Source organism: Drosophila montana, unplaced genomic scaffold, assembly GCF_035044405.1.
Source record: "Drosophila montana isolate Dmon_TW-CO22-7 unplaced genomic scaffold, ASM3504440v1 contig_3175_1, whole genome shotgun sequence".
In the NCBI taxonomy this organism is placed as follows: Eukaryota; Metazoa; Arthropoda; class Insecta; order Diptera; family Drosophilidae; genus Drosophila; species Drosophila montana.
The window spans coordinates 541,874-566,254 of record NW_026998052.1 but is presented as its reverse complement, the minus strand read 5'-3'; the positions used below and the strand labels follow the sequence as shown (position 1 = coordinate 566,254).

Genomic DNA, 24,381 nt, shown 5'->3' with positions numbered 1-24,381 from the left:
AAATTCCCAAATCGGACATTATTTAGCCGAGATATGCCAAAAAATCATCAAAAAGGGATGATTTTACAACCGACTCGGTTTTTGGTCAACCACCTTTTTTTACCCACCGATTTTTAAAATCTTTGAACGCCAATCAATAGTAGGGATCCGTACGAATTTAAAAAGGTATAACATTTTAAAATCAGACACCATTTACCCGAGATATTCAATAAAAATCATTGAAAAAGTTTTGATTTTCGAACCGACCCCGAAATTGAGCAAAAACGTGATGTAACCCCTTGCCATTTCGACGATTTTGGTGAAAATTTAGATTTACTACTCTTACTACTTATACTACCAATAGTACTATTACTACCAATACTACTAATACGTTTTATGGTCATTAAAAGTTTTTGAAAAATGTGAAGATTCAAATATCTCAGTTAAATGTATGTAGGCCGTATTTGAGCACCAATTATACTCACTTGTGAGTTTAATTTTCCAAAACCACGTAATTTTTACAGTAAGTCAGTTAGGCAGTTAAAATTGTTGATTTTATTAAAAGGTTTCTACATAATATCCGACTACTTTATTTTAATTATAGTTTTTACTATTTTCCAAGACTTTTGTTGACCTAAGATTAGTTCATCATGTGCCAATTAAATAAACATGATTTGTAAGAGTCGGCACCTGAGAAGAGCTGTTCTTCCCGTTGCAATTTGTACTTACGATTTATGCCTATTTGTATACAGAAAGATTTAATTTGATGCGTCATCACAAATATACTTCTATATATATAGCTTGTGCCCACAATAAGTTACCTTTTAGATGATAATGCTTTACAGCTTTCAGCTTACAGCTTTATGTCATTTTGTTGTTGTTGTAGTTGTTGCTAAATTACCAAGCAATTGTTGCTGTCTGTTATGGGTTTTTGAAGGTTTTAACCGGTCATCGTGCATTGTGGAAACCTTTTGCCTTTTGCAGCTGGAATCAAGCAGCTGGCGGAGTCGTGCGGAGATGCACCAACTCTGATAGACCTTTAGCGGGCAGAGGAACGATAGACTTTGACTGCAGCCAGTCGGATGATTGGCCAAGTCGATGACGCAAATTCATGTCCAAAAATAAATCAAGCAAAAAATATGAACAATTTATGGTAAAAAAAAGTTGCTTGATGCCATGCCTCGGGGCTAGTTGCCCAAAAAAAGAGTTTTGTCATTTGCATAATTACAACTCAGCTCAGCACTGAAAGTCTTAATTGTGGGAGATTTGTGAAATATAGCGCAAACTGAATCTCAATGAAGAGGAAAAGCACTTCAATTGTGTCAATTAGTTTGCGCATAAACTATTTTATTTGTCGTCATCAAATGTTATTAGATTTCATTGTTATTTATGCGTTTGGAGACGCAACGACCGAAGCATTCATCAATTCTGCGACCGACAGCCTCGAATTCCAAAGTGTGTCATGCGGCAGCTGCTTAAATACAGATACATATAAGTATGTATATGCAATGCATATATCTATCTGTAGTGTATCTATATCTATATCTATATCTATATCGATACCCATAGCTAGATATACTTGTTTGTAAGTTCAAGGGCAATTGAAACGTGCAGTTTTCATTTGAATTTTGTTTGGTTTCTTGCGTTTTATTTAATATTAAATTATTGTACAGGTTGAACTTATTCAAATTGTATTTAGTTACCATTCATTATTCGTTTGTATTAAATCATAAACATTCAATTTGGGTTCTTTGCCATTTTTGTTTTGTTTTGTTTTGTTTCGATTTTCTTTTCGCTACTTAGAAATCAACTACAGATATTTACAAAAAAATTATTTATGTTAATCTCATTTTGTCGCTGCCCCTCGCTGCCGTTTTGTGGCCCGCGGGGGCTGTGGTGCGAGGCGAGTTTAACCCTTTGCCCTTTCAACTATACAAATAATGCTTACAGTGTAAACATAAAAACTACACGCATCTACATTCCGCCGAGAGAAATAAATAAATATAAATATATATTTATATATATATATTTATTTAAAATTTCTATCGACTCTTGTTTGCGTCTTGTGGTAATAGATTTGTTATTATTTAATATTTTAATATATTCAATTTTTGTTTTGTTTTGTTTTTAACAAAGGTACGTTAAATATTTACGACAAATTCAATGCATTAAAAATAATTTAGTTATACCTCATTCGACTTGTTTTCTTCGAGTTCTGAGTTTCGAGATTTTTCCATTTCATATTGATTTTTACCTTTCGTTCCTGCGGGTTCACTTGAGGGAACCCTTACCGCTTAGCTACTATAGAATACAACTAGAGACACGTTCAGCTAAAAACATTCTTAGTTATTACCATTTTGTGATTACTTTAGTTAATATACTTTAGCTTAATGCTTCTCTCCAATTTGTGTTGTGTGCAATGAAAACAAGATTTACATACACAAAGGTTGCTCTATATATATATTTATATACATATATATATATATATATATATATAACTGATGCCCTGTTGCAGAACTCAATAAGAATCCATCGTTTGATCAATGTGTGATCATCAAAAATAATTGCTAAATAAAAATCGCGCTCATCATTGCGTTTCGTTCGATTTGTTCATTGGCTCTTTGGCTCTTATAAACTATGGACGTAACCTCGGGATGGGAAAAGTGCGAAAAGTGCATTCCATTGCTCGATACAGTTTCGTGTTTTATAAAAATGTTGCCTGTTCGTGGTTTTTCTTTTTGAAAATGTTGCTTGCCTGCTTTGCTTTTTTTGTATTTTGCTAAATGTTTACTCAATGTGAGCTGGTAATAATCAAAACAAATTACAAACAATACGAAATGTTTATACGATTAAGTGCTGAGAATTTTTTGCAATTTCAATTTCCGTTTCGTTTGCGGTTTGCTTTGTAAATTGTTTCGTGCGTGCAATTGTTGTCTTCTATTCATTTTTGCTAGCAAATAATCCTAAACAATTTCGTTTGGCTCAGCATCTAATTTGGTTCGCTCTAAAGTGCTTATTTTTTATGTGGTTTACTGTTTACTCTTTTCTCTAGTTTATTTTTAAATTGTTTGCTTTTTTTTTTTTTTTTAATTTGCTGCGTATTCTTGTTTTAGGTTTTGCATACTTTTTTCATAAATCACAGAAAAAGTTTTCTCATTAAATTGTTTTTCTTTTGTTTATTTTTTTCGCTATTTAGTTTAATGTATTCTTTTTTATTTTAATAATCAAGTTTTTCATTTTCTACTACAAAATATAATTTTGTTGTTGTTGCGTTTTTAAACGCTGCTAAAACGCGCGCACTCTAAAACTTCGACCGCCTCGAACAGTAACTGCGCAAAGTTAATGCACAGTGCCGGCCAGTGTTAAAAAGCGCGCGTCTGACTTTTAAAATGTTTTTTAGAATATTCATTACTTTGACGCTGTCGTAATTTCATTCAAATTTACTCTAAACTCGATTAGTTTATGTTCTTGATATATTTTTTGTTTTTTTTTTTTTCATCATAAAAGTTATAGGCCATTGGGCCACAGAGGGCGCCACTGGCACCTACGTTTTGCTCAAGATTTTGCATTGATTTAAGTAAATAATTGTTAACATATTTTGCTCTACGTTTATTTTGTTACTCTTACTTACTCTTCTACACGCCGATATTCATTTTGATTCATTTACCTTTCAAAACCATTTGAAGTGTCTTTGATTTCAGTTTGCACATTTAGTTATTTCTCTCCTGAACTCTCCCCTTTGTCCTCTCATCTTTTGTGTGTGTGTTGCGTAACGTTTCATTAAACATGGAAATGGATCGATTGGATTTCATTTTAACTACGACACTATGTAAAATACTTGGTAAGGTTATTTTTTAATGTTAGCTTTAGTTGGCTGACTATTTTATTTAGAATTTATTTGCTGTTGCTGCTAAAAACGTTTTTACTACTACTTTTTCAATTCTAGTTTAATTTGAGTTTAACTATTCATTCGTTTCGATTTGCTTCAAAAATGTTTATTGTATGAACTATATGCTTTAAATCTCCTGCGCGTGGAGTTTCCACTCACGCCCTCTCCTCCTGGTGGTGTTTCCATGATTTAGTTTTATCTCTTAAGTAACTACCTCAACAGCTTTATTCGAATTTTATTCTTATATTATTTTTTTATTATTATTATTATTTACTAGGAATTCGTTCGATTTCGTAGGTTAAATTTTGGTTGTGGGACAGCAGCGACACTGAAATCATAAAAGTGTTTTAATATAGAAAAACATAAATGAAATAAATATGAAACAAGAGCAAACGATACGGTATAAATGATTTAAATTTATTTGTTTTGTTGTTTTTTAATTGTTTGCTTTATACATAAATTCATTTATTATTTGTATTTTAATTAATAATAATTAAAAATGTATCACTTAAACAGCGCGGCAAAATTTTCTTGTTTTTTCCTCTTCTTTTTAATGACAAAAGAGCGTTAAAAATAATAATATAGTATTTAAATGAAACAATCAAGAGCTGGCTATCGGCGCAAGCCGAAACTTAAATACTCTCACAGACATTTGAAACAAATATACGCTATAGTTTATAGTTGTTCAAAGGAAGGAATATGCATACACATTCATATATATATGCTTTATAGGATCTGTTTATGCTTCCGACATTTGCAGACACATGAATCTATGATATTTATTGAATTGTGAGAGAACTTTAGATAGGCATAAGGTTTTAGGTGATTTCTTTATCGGAACTATAAACTTGTCTTAGGTAGCCCGGGGTCTTGACTCATACCCATAAGGAAATGGTTGTGTTAGTCAGTTGGAAACACACAGAGATAAATTGAATGCAACTACTTAAAGTTAAATTTATGATTTACGTGCATACAAGAAACAAAAAAAACAATTTCGACTTGATTTAATATTAATTTCAATTTTGTAACTTTACTTTTGAGAAATCCTATTAAACTTGTCCCTGTAGAAGCAAACACAGCACTCTATATATATTTTTTTTAGAAACGAAAAACAAACACAAAGAATAATTGGACTTTTTCTTTTTGTATACACAGACAGCACAACAGAAAAATCTACAATATTTGCTTTTTGCTTAATCAAAAAACTAGAGAAATGAAAACGAAATACTTTTCTTGCAAAAAAATCTGTAGTATAAATTTCATATAAATTTAAAAAAAATAAACTTTCGAAAAGTCCGTACTCCTGTTGCGAAAAACAATAATTGACTAAACTGAGTATCCTTATTGATGAAGGCGCTAAGAAGACGACGTTGATAGCTTAAATAACTAAACTAACTAATGCCCAGGCACGAATTTGACTGAAATGCTGTCGCTGTTCCCCTCCTCCTTCCCCTCCCCCTTCCCACTCCTCTCTCGCGCCCACTGAAATTCACAATCTGAAATCGAACTAAGAATTTGACAAATTATGGTACAAAACTCGTTATTTTTCGTACACTTTTCATTATGGCTGCCGATTGTAGTTGTTGTTGTTGTTTGTTGTTGTTTGTTGCTGAGTTGTTTGCTGGGTTGTTTTGTGGGTTGTTTAGTGGGTTGTTTAGTTGCTGGGTGTAGCTGGGTTGTTGTTGGGCTGATATTTGTTGTAGATCGTATTTTGGTCTAACAATAGAAACGTACGCCATCCACTGAGAGGACCTGCTTTAATTTTCATTTATTCTGTCGATTCGGTTCTGTATGCAGCTGCACGCCTTCCACGGTGAAAATTGAGGTTTCTGCGAAGAGTAAATGATATGTGCAATTTATTATTATTATTCATTTTTTGTACAATTTTTTTCTTAATTAAAAACTTCAACAGTATGACAACATTTGTTCACTGGATATTATTTAATATACTCGCAGACAGGCGGCTGGCAATTTAAATGCAAAGCAAATTTCATTTTGCCGAAAGGGTGTGTGTGCCACGCCCACCCACTTTGCACGCTCTGGGCTGTGGAACCAACCCCGGGAAAACCGCAATGCTCACACGCTCAACTGCTGCGGTTTTTGGCTGTGCATTGACCTTATCCGGCTGCTGGGCACCATGATAAATGCCGCACATTAGTTGCGTTTTAATTGATTTTATCTGAAAACTGTTAAAGCTGCAGCCGCAACAGGAGCGAGGGAGAGAGAAAGAGAGTGAGGGAGAGGAGAGAGCATGTTTAATGAACAAACAGCAGTTGCAAACGCACCTGCCCCAAATGAGTCCACCTGTGAGCTCTGATTTCAATTTTGACCAAAATTAGCATATTTACAAGTTTTGTAAATAGCCAAGAGTGCGCCGGATGTTTAGACGGATGTGGGAATATATACAAATCACAGTTAATCACATTTTAAGCGCACATTAAGCTACCCATCCATTAAATGGACATTAGTCTAGGCCCCTCCCCTCGCCTTTGGCTGCATTCATTACCCAGCCAAAGCCTCGAGAGGCCCCTCCTTTGCGCCGGGCCAATGAATGCACTTGCCAAATTGCAACGTTCGATGCGTCGTTTGGTACTTATATTCCGAATTCTGTTTTTCCCCAAACAGGAGGCTCCATTGGGCCAAATTATTTCCATTTACAATTGCAAATCGCATGCAGGACTGAGCCGAGCGTAATTAATGCAGAAAGCTGCTGAAACTTATTTTGCTTAAACGATTTTTGCTGAATGCGTTTGCTATGAGGATTCAAGCAGAAGATTTACGAGAGCTTTGACTAATGCACATTGAAAATTCATAGAATATCAGGATTAACTCAATGTATAAGCAATATTGTAGTTAAATAATCATTATTATTACATAGATTATATAAAATCCCAATATGCTGATCAGAATAAACAATATAGTTAAAATAAAAAGGCAAAATAATTTACTCAAACGGGTGCGATTGACAAATACTTGATATCCACTGTAAAAACAATTTGAAAGAGGTGGATTAGAGCTTTGTTGATGTTCGGAAACACAGATGGTTAAGAATATTTCAATTAATATAGGGTATATGTAGGTATTATGTAGTCATCATACTTTTAAACTAACACTAGCAATTATAACTTATGACTCAGATATTTCACTATTCAAATATTTCTAGTCTGGGAGGCTAACCCGGATATACATTGATTGGCTGCCTGAAAGCTTGGGCGATTTAGACGACTCCTCTGCCAAGGACTTCTATATCTAATATCTAATAATATCCAAAGTAGTCAAATATGTATTCTTAATATATGCTACTTCCTTAGTCTAACATAAATGCTTTGCAGTTTTTAAAAGGCTTGGGTTAATCTGTTTTAGTTTAATATCATCAAGGACAAACCTTTGCACTTGTAAGAAAAAATGTATAATTAATCATTAATTATTTGTATTTTTTCATAAATGAATAAATTAATTTTGATTCACTAATAAGTGAATACATTTTTGATTTGAAGGGTTTTCTCTAACAAAGGACGGGCTTTTTAGACTTCACTTGCAGCCATCTACTCTTAAGTCAAATATTTTGACTATCTGCAGGCAAAATTGTGGTATAAAAGGAGTTTTATAGATAATCAGAAATGGACTGGGCGTGACTAAAAAAGATTTCAATTTAGCTTAAAAAAATAACTGCAGCATTCAAAAAAATTAAATTTAGTAAGTCCAGTTCGAAATTGTGAAACATATTGCTATAAAGAGCTTCTCTTATCGCTTCTCTCTATGCCTCTGGCGACTACCTGAAACGTTGGTATGTATATAAATAACATCTTATATATAGTATGTACTTTTTAACTATCCCACAGAGAGCCAAAAATGAAGTAAAAAAGAATTAACTATGCACAGGCTTCTCGGGAGCCTAGTTAAACTTATCTGCAAGCTTCTCTCTTTGCACGTGCCTGCTGCTGCTTTGTCTGCATTTTTTGGGCATATTTAACTGGCTTGGGGCAAATTAACTAGTTGCTCTTAGAGCGTTGCCAGTTGCCACACACAAATGGGTTTTCCACTGTTGCTCTTGGCAACTTGCGACTTGTTGCAGAAAATTCTTTTCTTTTTCGCCTGCCCAGTCGAGGCACACACAAATTAAAACGCAAAAAGTGTAATTATTGTTAACTGTAAACAGTAAAATTGGTAGCTGTTTTAGCCAGGCAAACATTATTTAAGCAGTCAACAGACAGACAGACAGACAGACAACAGGCAGTTGCCTGGCCAAGTTTGTCGCACAAACTTAAATGAGTTGTGTAGTTCAATTGGAAGGCGCCCGAGCTGGGACGCAAAGGGGGGAGGCCCGCTCTGTTTATGGCAACTGCAAAAGTTGAGGACAAACAAAATTTGTTGTGTTGCATTTTAATTGGTTTTCTTTGCCACCGTCAGAGACAATGCGGCAGGCCCCAAATATTGGCTTGTAAATGTTGAATATATTCATTTAATTTGAAATTTAAATTGTATTTAAAATTCCTACCGTCTGGCAATTCGTAGAGTTTCTTTGGCAATTGCGCAAAGTAGGGATGCAGCAGTGCCTCCTCGGCGCCGATGCGCTGCTCGGGATTGAGCTGCAGGAACGCGTTCGCTATCGTCTCGCCCTCGATAATGTCGTACAGCCGTGGAAAATTGTGACCCAGTTTCCGTGGTCGATAGAAACCTGCACCAATGCATGCCAAATGAAGCCAAATTAGTTTTGCAAAAATAGAAAGATGCAGTCTGCTGCTGCTGCTGCTGGCCAATTACTCACCCAACTTGTGCGGTTTGTAGCCTGGGAAATGTGTGACGCCCTGCCACGTGTCCTCGGTGGGCGTGCCCAGCAATTTGAATATCTTATCCAGCTGATCGTATGTATCACGTATGCCCGGGAATGTTGGCATACCAGTCACCATCTCCACAAATATACAGCCAACGCCCCACATGTCCAGCGACGTGGAGTACTCTGTGCTGCCCAGCAGTACATCTATATAAACGGGGACAAGAGAGTTCGTCGTTGCTTCGTTAGGTAAATGCACTTTTTGTTTGAAAATAAATTGCAATTTTAAATAAATAAACAGAGCTGTTACGCCAGCCAGCCGGCCAGTCCAGTCCAGTCGCCCTGCTAGCCACATGGAATGACAGCGTGACACACTGACTGACAGCCAAGCAGAGGTCGCCTTAGCGCTTATCTCGGCTGACCCTTGAAGCAGCGGCTAAACAAAGTTTTGAGCACACATAAAAAACGTGGCACAGGTGGGACACACAAACCCAACCAAAACCTAAGCCCCAGTCCTGTTGGCCAACCACATCCGCACGTTTGCATGCATCCACTTGGCTCTCGGCGGCTGCTGCTGCTGCTGGAGCTGCTCTTCCTGCTCCTGCCACCCGCTGGTCAAGAGTCTGCTTGTCTGCTAAGAAGTGCAGATTAAATTTGTTTAACATGCTTTGACTTGCCCGTTGAGGTCAGTCTAGGGAGCAGCAGGAGCAGCAGGCAGCCGCTTGAGTTCACACAAACTGTTTATGTCGAGGGAATTGCATATTAAAAAATTAACTTTATTCTCTCTGCTACTCTCTTATTCTCTCCCTCTCTACCTCTCTACCTCTCTCCTTCTCTCTCTCAGCATATATCCCTCTAGTGCTTTTTTTCAATTTAGCGCTGCAAATTGATAGGAAATTTGTTTAAGACTAAAAAAGCAAAATGAATTGTTTACCCATTGGACGTTGTCTATTTAGTCGTATATTAAAATTAATCTGCTTTCAGCTCTGCGCTAAAATTGAAAATGCTTAATGGAAAAACCTCAAACCAATATTAATCTTATTTTTCGCAGTTTTTTCTACTAGCAATTATCTATGCGGAAGAACTTTTTTGTTGAAAGCAAATTAAAATTTTCAAGTGCTGTAAAGCAAGCAAATGTGCTAGTTCATCCAGTGTTGTGTAAACAAGTTTAAAGTTCTTTATTGAACAAAGGCACTAGCTTATTGAGTGTTAAACTAACATGAGGTTTAAGCATTTGGTTTAATGAGTTCTTTTAGCAGGAGAATTAACTTTCCCATTTTATAAAGCTCTTAACAGTTTCTGAAAATTCTGTGTTGTGTGTTGCAAAACTAGCAAATAAATGAGTTCACTAAGTGTTGCATTACAATGAATATCTAAATTAGTATGAAAAATAAAATTCACATTTTTCAAAAATCTAAAATCGATTCATTTAATGTTATATGAACATATATATTGGTTAATTCCAGCAAGTAGATAATCATTCACATTTCAGATAGTTCTTAACAGTATGTGAAAGTTCTTTAAGTGATGCAAAACTAACAAATGAACCATTTGATTTACCTTCAACTCAGGCGAAAACTCAAAGAATATTCAGCTGGTGTTTATTTAATATTTGGACTCACCTGGTGGACGGTACCATAACGTAACCACTTCATGTGAATACGTGTGGCTGGGCACGCTCTTGGCACGGGCCAGGCCAAAATCGGCAAGCTTCAGTTCGCCACAGTCGCTGATTAGCAGATTCTGTGGCTTAACATCGCGATGGAGGACGCGACGCTTGTGGCAGTAGGAGAGACCGCGCAGGAGCTGGAAAAGGAACAGACGCACATTGCGATGGTCCAGGCCACCCGGATGCTTCTCCATATATTGCGATAGATCGGTATTCTGCAAGGGCAACACACATCAACTTAAGCAGGGCAATTCTCTGTGGCATCGGCCTTTCAGTGCGCTACTCACCACATATTCAAAGACAAAGGTCAGCGTCTCGCGGGTGTGCACGATATCGTGCAGGGTCACAATGTTGCTGTGTTTCAGTTCTTTTAGCAGCGACGCCTCCCGTATGGCCGTGAATGGGGCGCCCTCCTCCTCCTGCAGACGGATCTCCTTCAGTGCAACACGCTGGTAGGTTAATCTGTGTGTGTGTGTGTGTAAGAACGTGGATAAGGAATTAATAAAATAAATACACAAGAGTCAAAGCCCACAGCCCAAACATGCGACTTGTACAAGCGAACAGATGTCCAGAGACCTACACGGCATTAGGCGGACGGCCCCTCGCAGGCGCTCTGGGGCACCCACATTGTCCTTGCCGCAAGTCATGTAGGAGCCGAAGCTGCCGCAGGGGGATTGGGGGGTAGTGGGGAGCAGTTGGGCCTGGGCATACATTAAACAGACATAACGAGCCAACAAAAGTACGCACAGAAATGTGCCGCAAACACTTAAATTAGGATAAGGCCAGGCCCAGACACTGACATGGCAGCCACGCCCTCCCACCCGCTCTCTCTCAGTTCTCCCTAAGCCGCACATTTGAAGTGTCAAATTAGGTTAAATTATTTGACACCGCTAAGAATTTATGAGACGTCCTTTGGCCCCAGCAAATTCTAATTGGAACTGACTCCGACTCCCACTGCGACTCCAGTTGGGTGTCCGCTTGGAACCTGCTAGGTTCCATAAAAGCAAGAGAACACGCCAAAATCCCAGTCATAAAGTAGCTGATTTACGCTTTGAGTTGCGTAGTTGAGCAAAGTGCTGGCAAAAATTGAGCAAAGTTTTTTTTTTTTTTATGACTCAAGAGCAGCAAAAAGGTCTTTGAATGAACGCTGTGGAGGGTTTGTCTGGTCCACTCGAATGTGTCAAAGCGCGGGCGTTGAGCCCAGGCTGAGAGTTAATTCAGTTAGCGAAAGCGTCGCGATTTCAGCTAATTGGCATTTGGATGTTAGGCAACCAAAAACTGTTTCAGCTAAGAGCTTCTCTTGGTCGGTTAATGATGATGATGATGATGATGATGTCGTGCGTAATGAGCAGCTACTGAGCGATAGATAATGTACATTAAATTAACCCAGCAACCGGCTGATAGCTAATCAAACTAACTTGGTTAAAAGGCGCTTCGAAATTGACATTCGAAAGAACTTAAGTAGGGCTCAGCTAGCTGATGAAACAAAGTTTTACCTAATTTGTGTAATAGCATATTCAGAAAAACGCCCAATAAGGGAATTTTATTTAGTTCCGATAGCTAGCTGTTAATTTCATTGGGGGTATGCTAGCAAAACTAATGAAAATACAAGTCGATTGTTTAAATTAAATATTCTAGACTTGCTAAAAGACAGGTTTTAGTAAAAATTTAAGTAGGGGTATGCTAGCTAAAGAAATGATACCCCATATTAATAGTCAATTTTGTGTAATGTCATACAAAGCAATACACTAAACAGGGGACATTCTTTTAGTTCAGATAACTAGCTGGGAATTTCATTGGGGACATGCTAGGAAAACTAATGAAAATACAAGTCAATTGTTTAGGGAAATTTATTATAAACGGAAGAGAGAAAAGACAATTGCCCAAAACAATAAATTTAATAAAATATTCAATATATATTTATTTGAATTCTTGATTTCTATATAAGTACTTGAAAACTTGGATAACTTTAAAAAACCGTAAAAATTCTTCTAGTTGTTTCTATGCCAAAAAACATTCTTCACATGCAATCTAAAGTCTAGCACTTTATTCGAGCATAAACCATTTTTATGTGGAATCAAGCATTTACAATACTTCTTGTTTATATAAATTTAAGGATCGTTTTTTATATCATCATCAAACTTTGGGCTCTAGATTGATGCTTTTCGGGTAGATATCGCTTTGAGGTGAGATTGTGGGGCGTGACACATGCTCTACGCCCTCTGGCAGCCGCAACGTTATCAATTAAGCCCTTTATGCGATGGCAAGTGTTGTGAAGCACGCGCTCTTTTATAACCGCCAAAGCGAATGCCATAAAGAGCTTATGTCTTTGCACATCCTCTGCTCCGTGCGACATGCGAAATTTCCATGTAACCAGCAGCTGCTGTCGCCGTTGTCGACGAGTGTCTCAGGCAAATTACACGAGCACAACAACAAGGAATACACGAATACACGGCTGTGGTGCTGTGGGTGCAGCTCTGGCTGCGGCTGGGGTCGCGGGGTTTGGTGGGGTTCGGGGAGACCACCTCAAAGTCCATGAAAAATGTATGAGAAGCTGCTGCTGCTGCTGCTGCTGCTGCTGCAAATGCCGCCAGCGTTTGATAATTTCTAACTGGGTCAGCGTGTATGTGTGTGGTTGGGCAGCTGCTATAACGGGGGCGTGGCAGGCATTCGATAAGGGCACGCAGAGTGCTCGAAACACTTATGACAGCCATGTGGAAGGATATGCGAAACTTAGTTCACGTTAATGTAAAAATAATACGATTTAGTTAAGCGCCGAAAGTCGTCGAAAGTTTTGCCGTCAAGCAGAAAAGTTTTCTTCATTGGCTGCAGGCAGCCGCCGCCAGATGGCGCTACAGCTGACAGTTGACCCACTAAATGCTAATCAGACTTTAGTTAAAGCCAAAAGTTCAAGCCCAAAGAGAAAACCGAGAACTGAAGTGAAATCATTCATAAAATCTTCAACAATTGACGCACAGCACAGCGCAGCAGGCCAAAGCGTAAACTCTGAAGGATGGCCAAAAAGCAGAGCGCATAAATCTTGGCCAAAAGCAGCGGCAGTAATAGCCAAGCCAAGCAAAAAGTCAAAAGCGAAGCGCTGACCCAAATCTGCGTGCTGCGTATGAAATGCTAATCAGCAGGCGAAGCAGAGCGCACGAATTCAGCTGAAAAGGCAGCTCGCAAGTTGTCAAATTTTCCATTTGCATTTTCCATTTGCCATTTGCCGTTTGCCATTTCCTATTTTCAGCACACTTTTCCTTTTGCCCAGATAAATTAGAGCGAATTAATTGCATTCCGAATAAACAAAGCTAATTGGAACTCATTTCGCATGTGACCCGCTCTGCATGCCTAATGAGAACCAGAAGAAAACCAACTTTTCTTGTTTTTCCCGTAAATGCCCATTGTTAAAGAACTTCAACAGGATGAGGGTGAGGTTGAGTTTGAGGATGGGGACGGGCTGGGGGCGGCGGTTGGAGCTGTGCAAATGATTGTCAAATAAATCAGCAAAACAGGCAGCAAAAGCAAACGTGAGTCGCACGGAGACTCGTGGCCAATGCAACTGACAGCACAGGGAATTCATCACCCAAGACACCTCCCCCCCAACTCACTCTCCCCTCCCGTACATATATATAAGTAGCCTCTGCTGTCAAAAAGGTGACGATGCTTGCTCTTGCTGCTTTTTTGCTGGGGCTCATTTGTCAAATTATGAGAGACGCAGGCAGCTCAAAATCAGAGCAGGCGCAAATGAGGCGGCATTTGTTAAGGAGTACGAAAAGGGAGAGCGGGGAGGGGCAGGGGCGGTGTCAGGGGCTGGTTTCCTGGGCGGGACTGGGACTGCCAACTCAATTGTGTCAAAGGAAGCAGCAAGGAAAAGGGTTACGCACAGGCTTTGAAAAGTGCGTCAAGATCCCAAAAAACCAAACAACAATTGTGGACCCAACTAAACAGCACCAACAACAACAACAACAACAGCGACAATGCCCTTGGTGAGGGCGTTATAACTTTTTCATTAAATATGTAACAAAGGAGATGTCTCTGACCCCATAAAGTACGGTTAAAACTCTCTTGATTAATTTTTGACCACCCAAGAAAGGTGTTCACCTTATGGGAAAGTCCGTTAACAGAGTTATCACTGCATATGCAGTGAAAATGTTCGCCTAAGAGGGTTATCTGTCTAATAGGAGTGTCATTATAAATTAGGGAGAGAGTTTTTACTATATATTCTTGATCAATCTCAATAACCGAGTCGATATAGCAATGTCTGTCAATCCTACTGTCTGTTACTATGCAAAGAAGGCCCTCAGTTTTAATGCTATAATCCTACATTTTTATTCTTTTGTCTTTTGTCGAAATCAGCTAGATCGGAACATCATATCCTTTAGGTGCAATTGGAATTTATAACCAAACCTAGCCACGATAGGACACCTTTATCGTATAGCTGCCGTAGGAACGACTAGAGAAAATTTAAGATTTTTCATGAAAAACTTCTTTTAAGATTTTTGACCAATCTTTCCATTCATTAGTTATATCCTGGTCCACACATAAGAATTAAATCTTTTCAGTATCGGACAACTATACCATATGGCTCTATAGTACGAATCGATCGTAAAATGAGTTTTTGTATTAATACCTTTTCTGCCTTGGGAGTTAGTTCAGTCAAACGCAGGAATTGTGAGCTCCCCACATGTAAGCAAGCCCTTAAGTCGTATGTCTATAAGTGTATTTAGCATTCGGCTTGCCTTACTTAGCCATTCTTGCTTGTTTCTAAGCGTGTTCGCCCCATTGTTGTTGCATTGCTGCTGCTGCTGCTGCTGCTGCTGCTGTCCATTGTTGTTGTTTACCCATTTTTTCTGTGTGCCCCGCACCGCTTGCCCAGCGCCTGATTGATAGCCGCATTTGCATGGCAACTGGGAAAGAGGCTGCGCGTCTGCAACTCGGTCTCGGGAACTCGGTCGGGCTCTGTAATGAGTCTGCCAGCAGCTCCATACAAATAGTATATATGTTAGCTAGTTTATAATGGGAGGGGCTGCCTGCAAAAGGCAGCAATGAAAAGGAGAAAAAATAAATAAATAAGGCAACAAAATGTGCCGGGACAACATTTGTAAATAAATCAAGAGAAAAACTGGGAAGAGGCGACGGCGGCATTGTCACACATTTTAGCTTAAAAGGCATTTGATTTAGGCGCAGCGGCAAGTGCAGGACCAACCCTCTCCTTCCTGCTATTCGTCAGTTTTGGAGCTCGTCAAAATTCATGGGAGGCTGACAGGGCCCGTAAGTCGACAGCAATAATTTTGCCTAACCCACTGACATGGCAACCCAATTTGAGGACCACAAGGCGACCCGCTTCCTTGATTTATGGCGCACAGTTGGCTTCCGTTTCCCCACTCCATATATGTATATGTGTGTGTGTGTGTGTGTGCGTGTGTTTGTACTCACTTGCTAAATCCTTTGTAGACTGTCGCATAGGAGCCTTCACCGAGCGGTTCCAGTTTGACGTAGGCCTCCTGCTTGCCAAATGGTGAATCGCCCTGTATGTGTGACAAAATGTTCCAATTAGCCAAAAGAGTTTTTAAGGTTCTTCTTAATTTACGAGATAGACAATTCGTATCGAGTGAAATTGTTTTAAAGTGCTGCCGAAAAGTATGCACTCAAATACTTAAAACGCAGCCGCACAAGAGTATGCAACAGCAAGAAGGGAAAATAACGAATGATTCGCTTTTCAATTAAATTTGATTATTTAATTTCCGTTAACTGGCTGGAAAAACTGTCATATATGCTATTTTAAATGCAATTTACATTCAAATTTATCAAATTAAAAATGAATGTGAACCGACATATTAACAAATTCATTTCTGATCAAAAATCAATAGTAATTTAAGCACTTTTTTCCAAAACTAAGAAAACTAAGTTAGTTCATAAGCTATATCACTATAATATTTGAACTGTTTTCTGCCCTCTGAAAAATGAAGCCCGAAAAGAGCTGAATTGGCTGCACTGGGATCTGTGCCTGTACCACACAGTAGACCTAGATTCTACAGATGGAAACTAGGAAGCTTGGCTTGGGTTTGAGCAAGAGAAGCGAGAAACGGTGCAAAATCTTCAAGGATTCTATAATTTCATATTAGAGTAATCTATTTAATTTTGTCACCTTCAAGCTCAATAGTTGTTATACATATACATAACTTCCATTAGCTGTCAATGTAAGGTTTAAATATCTTAGCATATGATACAAATATCCCATACGCTTATGAAATTGAGTTAGTTTATAAATAACGAAAAGAAGTTCTTTATCAAAATCTTGTTTATGCGTTCTCTATTTTCCTGCAGCGTCCTTAGACAGATATTACACAAAACGTAAACAAAACGACGAAGCACGGACGGAAACAAAAGGTATTAAATTTATAGAGAAAATACTTGAGCCAGACAATGCCGAGCAATAATAACACATAAAACTAGTATTGAAATCTACCGTTTCATAATATACGAAACAAGAAGTTCCTCTTATCATGTTTCCTTCCAAGCTTTATCTCTAACGAAAATTCCATATGCCTCGCTATGAGTACTATTGCACAAAAAATATGAATATTAACTTGAGCCAATTGTTTTTATTTGATGAATTTATTTATTCGGAACACTCAATGCCTAAGCAAAGGGTCCCACCAGGACAAATTTCAAAGAGATAAAAATATTTTCAATTCGATTTGTCCTTCACAACAGCGCGCACTAGATGCAGACGCAGCTAAAACCATTTGAGAATTGCAAGCGCGCAACTGTGCGCAGACCGCGCACAGAAGTATGCAACAATTTACGCGCTTCAACAGACGAGCAGCACACGTAAATAGACAAAGTTAACTATAGATATATATTGAGACCAGCTCTATATAAAGATATATATATATATATATATATTTATCAAATGACCAGCCATAAAGTACGGTTAGACAATGTGAGTGCGAAAATTGACTGAAATTGATGCGAGTGGGGAAAATGCTTTGAAGTACTTACACCAAATGCACTGAAACGTTTTCGTCGCGGAAGTGGATCTTGTTTGTTGAGAAACACCTCGGACTTGGGTCTGGGCGGCTTCTTGGGTCGCATGACGACATGCGAATGATACTTCATCTCCTCCCTGATATCCTCATCCAGCAGTTTGCTGTCCGACGAGACCGACAATTGTCGCTGTACGCGATCGTGATGGTCGGTGCTGTCCGTGCTGCGCCAGTCTATAAAACGGGAGAGAGAGAGAGAGAAGCAAAGCAGAGAAGTGAGCTTAAGTTGAAATAAAAAATATGCAGCTTAATGAGTTGTACAAGTGCTGAGGAAGACTACTTAAAATCTAAATTAGTGTCCCGCGCCCACACAGCGAACTCTGAAGTGGCAGCAGAAGGGCGCGAGAACAAAGCGAATGCCGACAAATGGCCAGCTGAAGGACCTTCAAGCAGCGTCGAGTGCTGTTAGCTGCGGCCCAAAAAGGATATTCTGGGTGCACTGCATAATGAGCGCAGCCGGGTCGAGTTGCGAGTTGCAAGTTGCAAGTTGCGAATTGCGAGTTGTTAGCAAGTTTGCTCATTAACCTCAAGCGGGGGTGTGGTGGGAGGCGGCAACACTGCAGCATCATCAATAGCTAGCGCCGTGAGCCTTGAAACCGCTGAATGCAACAACACGGTGGCAACTCGACAAAAAATATGCCACGTTTACACACACACACACAGACAGATAGTCGAAACCGAAACCGGAACGAATCGCATCCGGAGAGCTCTGAATAATACAGCAGCAAATATAATAAAAATGTTTCAAAAGAAAAATAGCAACGCCAGCAGGTGGCAGGTGGCAGGTGGCAAGTGGCAGCTGGCAGATGGCAGATGGCAGTCAGTTGAAAGTTGGTCTAGGACAAAGTTTTCTTTTTTTGCACTGCAGTTGTAATTGAGGGCGTGGCTGTCGCTGCCTCCCGCTGGGATGTGTCCAGAGTGCAATCCGGCAATCCGGCAGTGGGTCACCTAGTAACCCGGTGATATTCATTGACTTGGGCCGCTACCCGAGCGGCTTTCATTTGCTTTAGCAATTTGTTTGCATTGCCACTGCCACGCCCACTCGCCCCCATACACCAGGTAACACAGGTAGCTGTGCACTTGACTCCCCCCGCTGCCAACTGGGCTTTGCTCTGTTTGTTTGGCTTTTTATTTGAGCACTAATTACATTTTAAATTATGTTTGCTTTTGGCATCGTGTTGGCTTCTGCTGCCGCCGTTGCTGCTGCTGCAGTGGATGCAGTTGCTCCGGTGACTGCTGCTCTGCCATGACACGTGTGTGTGTGCGTGTGTGTGCGGGCGTCTGTATCTGTGTGGCTTTATTGAAATATTTATATAATATAGTTGTGGCTGGCGGCAGTTGCCAGCGCAGTTTCAGTTGCGCTTCTCGTAAATTGGTTTTGTTACAGCTCAAAACCCGCCTCGTGTGCTGCGGCGGCCACACAAGTGGGCGTGGCAGCAAGGTTTATATATTGTCAGTGCACGCGCGCGTGTGCAACGAGTCGGCAATAACCCAGTCGCAATTCCAATTCAAATGAACATGGCATAAAATACGCAGCAAATAATTTGTTCAACTTTTTTAAATCAATAACAAATACTTTAAAACTTTAAGAATTGCCTGCAGTTATATAAACGCAATATTAAAACCAACTACGGCCTATATTGTCAGGGAATTCGAAACTTGAGTACATATTTTCTACTTCCTTTTGGCACGCAATGAAAAACTCTCTTGGGCCACACTTGTTTAACCTCGCCTTTCAATTTGCCAGCCTGAGCTTTTTGGCAAAGCCCAGGAATTGCATTCCAGTTGATTTTTAACCCACATTTGCAGCTTACAGCCCACTAATATATTTATATATGCACATACATAAATGCCACAGTCAATGGCCTGACCATAATAAAAAAAAATGAGAAGAAACTCCACTTGCGAAACTGCGCAGTCAAGAATGTCTGTTACCTCCGTCTGGTCCTGGTCCTGGTCCTACTTTATTTTCACGCCTGCCCAACACAGAGATATGCGTATAAAAATAACTAACTATTTGGGCAGAGAGTTCTCAACTAGGTGTTACCCTGCAATAAAACTCTCTTTAGTCGAAACGGAATCGATTTTAATATTCGAGGTTGGTTTGTGTCAACCTAACTCGGCTAAGCCATTTCGATTTCGAAGGATAAACATCAGGAATATGTATAAACCTTTGTCGGATTAAAAATGCCGCCAGCTGCCTGTTACATCCGTTTTAAGGATATACAGGGTATATAGAAAGGCAAGAAAAACTAAATAAAAGCAAATTTAATATGCGCGCACAAGATGTTCTCTCGAAAAGAGCTTCCTGTTGCCGCTGCCACGCCGCCAGACAGTCAAACAGAATGTTGAGAAATTACTAACATAAAAATTAAAAATTCAACAGCAGCTGATTGTGCCAAGCGGAACAGGAGCCGGAGCAGCAGCAGGAGCTGGAGCAGGAGCTGGAGCTGGAGGAAAAGCGACAGCGGCGGCAAAAACTTTGGGCAAACTTGCCGGCAGCAGGATATCAGGATATGAAACGTTGTCTGCGCGAAACGGACGGTCGTTGAAAGCTAATCCGACTGTGAATCGCATGTGGCACACACACTTACACACACACTCGCACACACATACACGGAGTCTACGGCATATGTACATATTAGAAGAAGCGCACATATTCCATGCCCGTTACATGGCAAATGTTGACGGCGATTAAATGCGCAATATGCGCCATAAATGAGCCAAATAAAAGAAAAGAACCAAGGAAAAGTTCAATAAAAAAAAGAATTGACTTGAGTAGAGCATGAGCTCCTCCAGCTCCTCCTCATCTTCGTTTAGCGCCTCAAGCGTCGTCGTCCTGGCAGCCGTCTTGGCTACAGCTCAACAGCAACAACAACAAAAACAATATTGAGACGAAGAAGAAGAGCTGAAAACCATTTGAATTGCAAAAATTGACTGAGCATTGGCAAAGTGGCTGTAAAATTGGAAAAACGACTCACATTTGCCAACACGAGCGGGAGAGATTTTTCCTGTCTGTGCCCGGCCCGCATTTATTTCCTATATTAGAAAGTTCTAAAAATTCGAATACCCGTGATTATTCTGGCTGAGAGCTGCCAACAATGCCAATGGCAATCCGAGCTGGCGAATGTCAAAAGGCCAGCGATAATCATTCGCCAATGATAATAATGTCTGCAAATGGTCTTGGTAATGGAACAGTTGGCAACGCTTGTCCTCAGCATGTGGGAGTTACGTATACGTAAGTGTTTTAACTAGGCCAACGGGTATAACGTTCTAATGGCACACTTACAATAAGATGAGCTAATGTTTTCATATTTTAAATCGATATTATTAAGATACTTGAGCGATCTGGCAACGCAAAATATTGTTGCAAGTGCATGTTAAGTTGGCTGCGCCTAAATAACTCTTTATTTCCGAACAAGTTAATAGAGAGCCTATGAGAGTCACTCGACTCAAAGCGGAGACGCCCAAGATAACTTAGATTGAGAATAGCTAATATCAGTTCTCTTTAACTAAATGAAAGATATTTTCTTACGTCAAATCGGCCTAGCTTGTTTTGCTTATAACTACAGGTAAGCCTTATGCCTTATACAAAATGTTTTCAAATGAAATAATAGAAGAACTCATAATATTCTGTTTAGAAATCAAAATTGAAAAGAATATTATAAATCCAGTACTACATTATTTTTACTGAATTATACACCAACCATTTCTTTATATCTTCGAATACGATTATTAATTTGTAGTTAAACCTCTATTTTGTATTAACATTATTTCAGAATGAATATTAATGCTATATAACTTTCACAACACACAGTGTATGCAGCAGGGGTTAGCAAAAAGTAGTAGGCTTTGGTTTTGCTAGCTTTGTCGCCTTTTCATTGCTTATAATCCTCAAATCTAGAGTCAATAGGCCTTGCAAATCTAGAGTCAATAGGAAAGTCTGCTGATAATAAAACTGAGAGGTCTTTGTGCAAGTTGCACAAAAAACCTGCTTACTCTTCAAGTTTATACTTTCTTGTTGTTGTTGGACGTTCTAAACCAAACATTGACCTCTTGCCGGACAGCTTAGAATTTACTTTACTTTTAAATAGGACTTTTAAGTTTTATTTATTTTTGTTATATTTTGTGTGCAACATCGTAAGTCTACATGAATTTACAATGAATATTAACTTGCATATGAATATTAAAGCTAGAAGGTTTATTTCTCAAACAAAAGGTTTGAACTTTCGTTGCTTCAAGAAATATCGAATTTCATATCAGAAACGTAATTTACATTTTGATATTTACTATCGTGTTTTTGCATAAAATTGGTTACTTTTTCCACTTTTACGGCATTCATAAAGTTATATAGCCGCTTTCAGGGCTGCACTCAAACTGAAAGGAGCACACCGAAGGCACCAGCTCTCATAATTCTCCCCCCCCCCCCCTCGCATTTCTTTACTGCAGAGTCGAGCTTCTTTTGGAACTCCTTTAACGCCTTTATGCTTAAGTTTTATTACTTTACACACTAAAATCTCTCAGGCGAATAACTTGAAATGCAAACAGAAATCAGAGCAGGAAACGGTCCACAAAACAAGAAGTGAAATAAAATGATAAAAAAAAAACAAGCACAGAGTGCAGAAAATTCGCGAATAAAATGAAAACAATGAAAATTATGCAAGCGCGTTACAGAGGAAAAAAAATGAAAAGAATAAAAAAAGGAAAAATGTGTCATACAAAAAACGGAAATGATAAAAATAGCGGGCGCTAGAGCAGCAGACTGTGGAGGGTAGTTTGTGGCGCAGGGAGGAGGGGGGAGGGGGGAGGGGGGTTTGGCAGTGGAGACTGTCGCTGATGTTGCTGCCTCTTGGTGGTCATATAGTTATGCAAATGCTATGCAACGATGTCACGTCCTGCTGTGACTTAAAGCCAGCCAAACACTTGCACGCACACATGCGACCAGAAACAGGAACGGGAACGGGAACGGGAACAGGCACATGAACGGGAACGAGAACGGGAGCAGGAGGAGCCCAAAGCGTGGGCGAGATGGTTGCGTGTATCTTTCCCCAGAGTCTTCACAAAGCTGATTTTTTTCTTGCGATATGCGACTGCATGCCATATCCCAGCTGTTGGCAGTTGCGGAATACCCCTACTGTTGGCCTTTTGCATTATTGCATATTATTCACAATTTCTGTTTACTACTCGTATTTGTTTTTTGGCTTTGCAGCATTATTTATGGCTGTGTGTGGGAGGGGGTGTGTGTGTGTGGGGTGTGTGTACCCTAGGCAACACTATCATAAAAATCACAGCACATTGCTGCTTCTGCTGTTGCTGAGTGGGTCAGCCGCGCCCCCCTCACGCCCAAGCCAAAAACCTCATCTATCAGTTGTGCGTCCGCCATAAAAAAATGATATGCACATAAAAATTGTCCACTTTTCATTTGCATAAATACGAAACGGCCCTCGAATGGGGCCACGCCCACGTAATGCGTGTGTATTTATTTATGCTTGTTGCATTGCCAAAGAGCACTATGAGACATTGTTGTCTTTTGTTCTTAATATACCCTGTACTTGACATGCAAACAAGGTAGGATACGGTAGCTGACAGGGCAAATTCTTAGGCATCGTCTAAGTTCGAAAAAATGGCGCGGGAAGGGGTATCTACAAGTCGAGCGTATGCTTCTTGCCTCTTTGTTATCATCCGACATGTGTTTTGCGTGGCATCTGCTAGTCGTGTAGTCTCGTTATTTTACTCCTTGTTGTTATTATTCATATGCGCGTGTCGCACATTTGCGTAAAAATTTAATAAAGCAAACATTCGCTCAACTCGTTCAAGCAGCAAGCAACCCACCTTACCACCCCACCCCCCCTCCATGCCCACTGTCAAAATGAATAAAATATATACTATATATGGAGCTGAGGGAGGGGGGGGAGTGGTTTTTCCTCTGCAATTCCTTGGCCACATGGCAGCGTAGCAGGAAATACAATTTTTGATAAATGCAACAGCACAACGCGCTCGACGATGGGCATCGACAACGCATTTCAAATTGGGCAACAAGCCCCACTTTCACAGTCCACCCACACCCACACCCACCCGTGCCCCGCCCCGCCCCGCCCTGCCCTTAGTCAACAGAGCTGCCGCAAAGTGGGGGGATTTTATCTCTGGCGACATCGAGTGTCCTCCAGGCTGAAACATTTTACGCTGTTTTATTTGTTTGTGCCACGTTTCTTCGACCATTCGCTGTGTTATGTTTGTGATTTATTATTCGGGCCAGAAATTAAATTTTCCCTTTTTTACTGCAGCCGCCCCCAGACCCCAACCCCGCCCCCGCCCCCTCAGTCCACTCTCCCATCAACAATGTTGTGTGTATTTTGGCAGCCCTTTTAGTGTCACAGCCACGCCCACTCCACTTGCTTAGTGCCACAAAATTTATTGTGTTGTTGCCGAATTCAATTACAAAGATGATAACAGACGGCGACCGAGCAAAAAGGCCAACACTGAGGACAAGGCCAAAGCCGAGGCAAGAGCTTCAGCTGAAGCTGGAGACTGGCAACCAGACGACAGACTCTAGACTTCAGACAAGTGCAGTCAATGCCAAAGGGATTTTCAATATTGCATCCTTGAATCCTGCCTCCCCCTTCCCCTCACTAAGCTGTGGCTTAGGGCTGAGGCCGTTTCGGGTTCGCAAATGTCTCAATATGAAAATGATAACCCGCTGCGTTTTGTCATTACTTTTGGCTGTCGGCTGCACTCGGCGAGTAAGGACAACGGCAGGGACTCTTACGATGACAATGACAAAGGCCAAATCTAATGCCAAGCTACACACAACAACAACAACAAGAACAAGAACAAAAACAACAGCTAGGATGGGACAAAGACATGACATCTATTTTAATGACATTTTGAAAGCCATTCGCATAAAATATGATTATTTAAATTGCTGTCAAAGCAAGACACAAAAGTAAAGAAAACTATTAAAAAGGAAAATAGAAAAGTCTAGGCAATTTCCGCTTACGGCATGCAAAGTTAAATCTACACA

The 24,381-nt window shown here is 39.9% G+C and overlaps 1 protein-coding gene and 1 non-coding gene across 4 annotated transcripts in view; both read right to left on the bottom strand.

Annotated features, from left to right (window-relative positions):
* Nucleotides 1-4,264: 4,264 nt before the first annotated feature.
* The window catches only part of Eip63E (cyclin dependent kinase Eip63E), a 133,910-nt gene continuing 113,793 nt past the window's right edge, over nt 4,265-24,381 (bottom strand). For all 3 annotated transcript variants that reach the window (XM_064686152.1, XM_064686153.1, XM_064686155.1), the window contains 7 exons: nt 17,317-17,534; nt 15,748-15,839; nt 10,599-10,773; nt 10,265-10,526; nt 8,637-8,849; nt 8,367-8,546; nt 4,265-5,697 (listed from right to left, as the gene is read on the bottom strand). In XM_064686152.1, coding sequence (XP_064542222.1) covers nt 5,633-5,697; nt 8,367-8,546; nt 8,637-8,849; nt 10,265-10,526; nt 10,599-10,773; nt 15,748-15,839; nt 17,317-17,534 — 1,205 coding nt within the window. In that variant the 3' untranslated portion in view covers nt 4,265-5,632. The remainder of the gene's footprint in view (nt 5,698-8,366; nt 8,547-8,636; nt 8,850-10,264; nt 10,527-10,598; nt 10,774-15,747; nt 15,840-17,316; nt 17,535-24,381) is intronic.
* LOC135431214 (U7 small nuclear RNA) lies at nt 16,937-17,002 on the bottom strand. The gene has a single exon (XR_010436752.1). It is a non-coding gene; the product is annotated as a U7 small nuclear RNA (small nuclear RNA).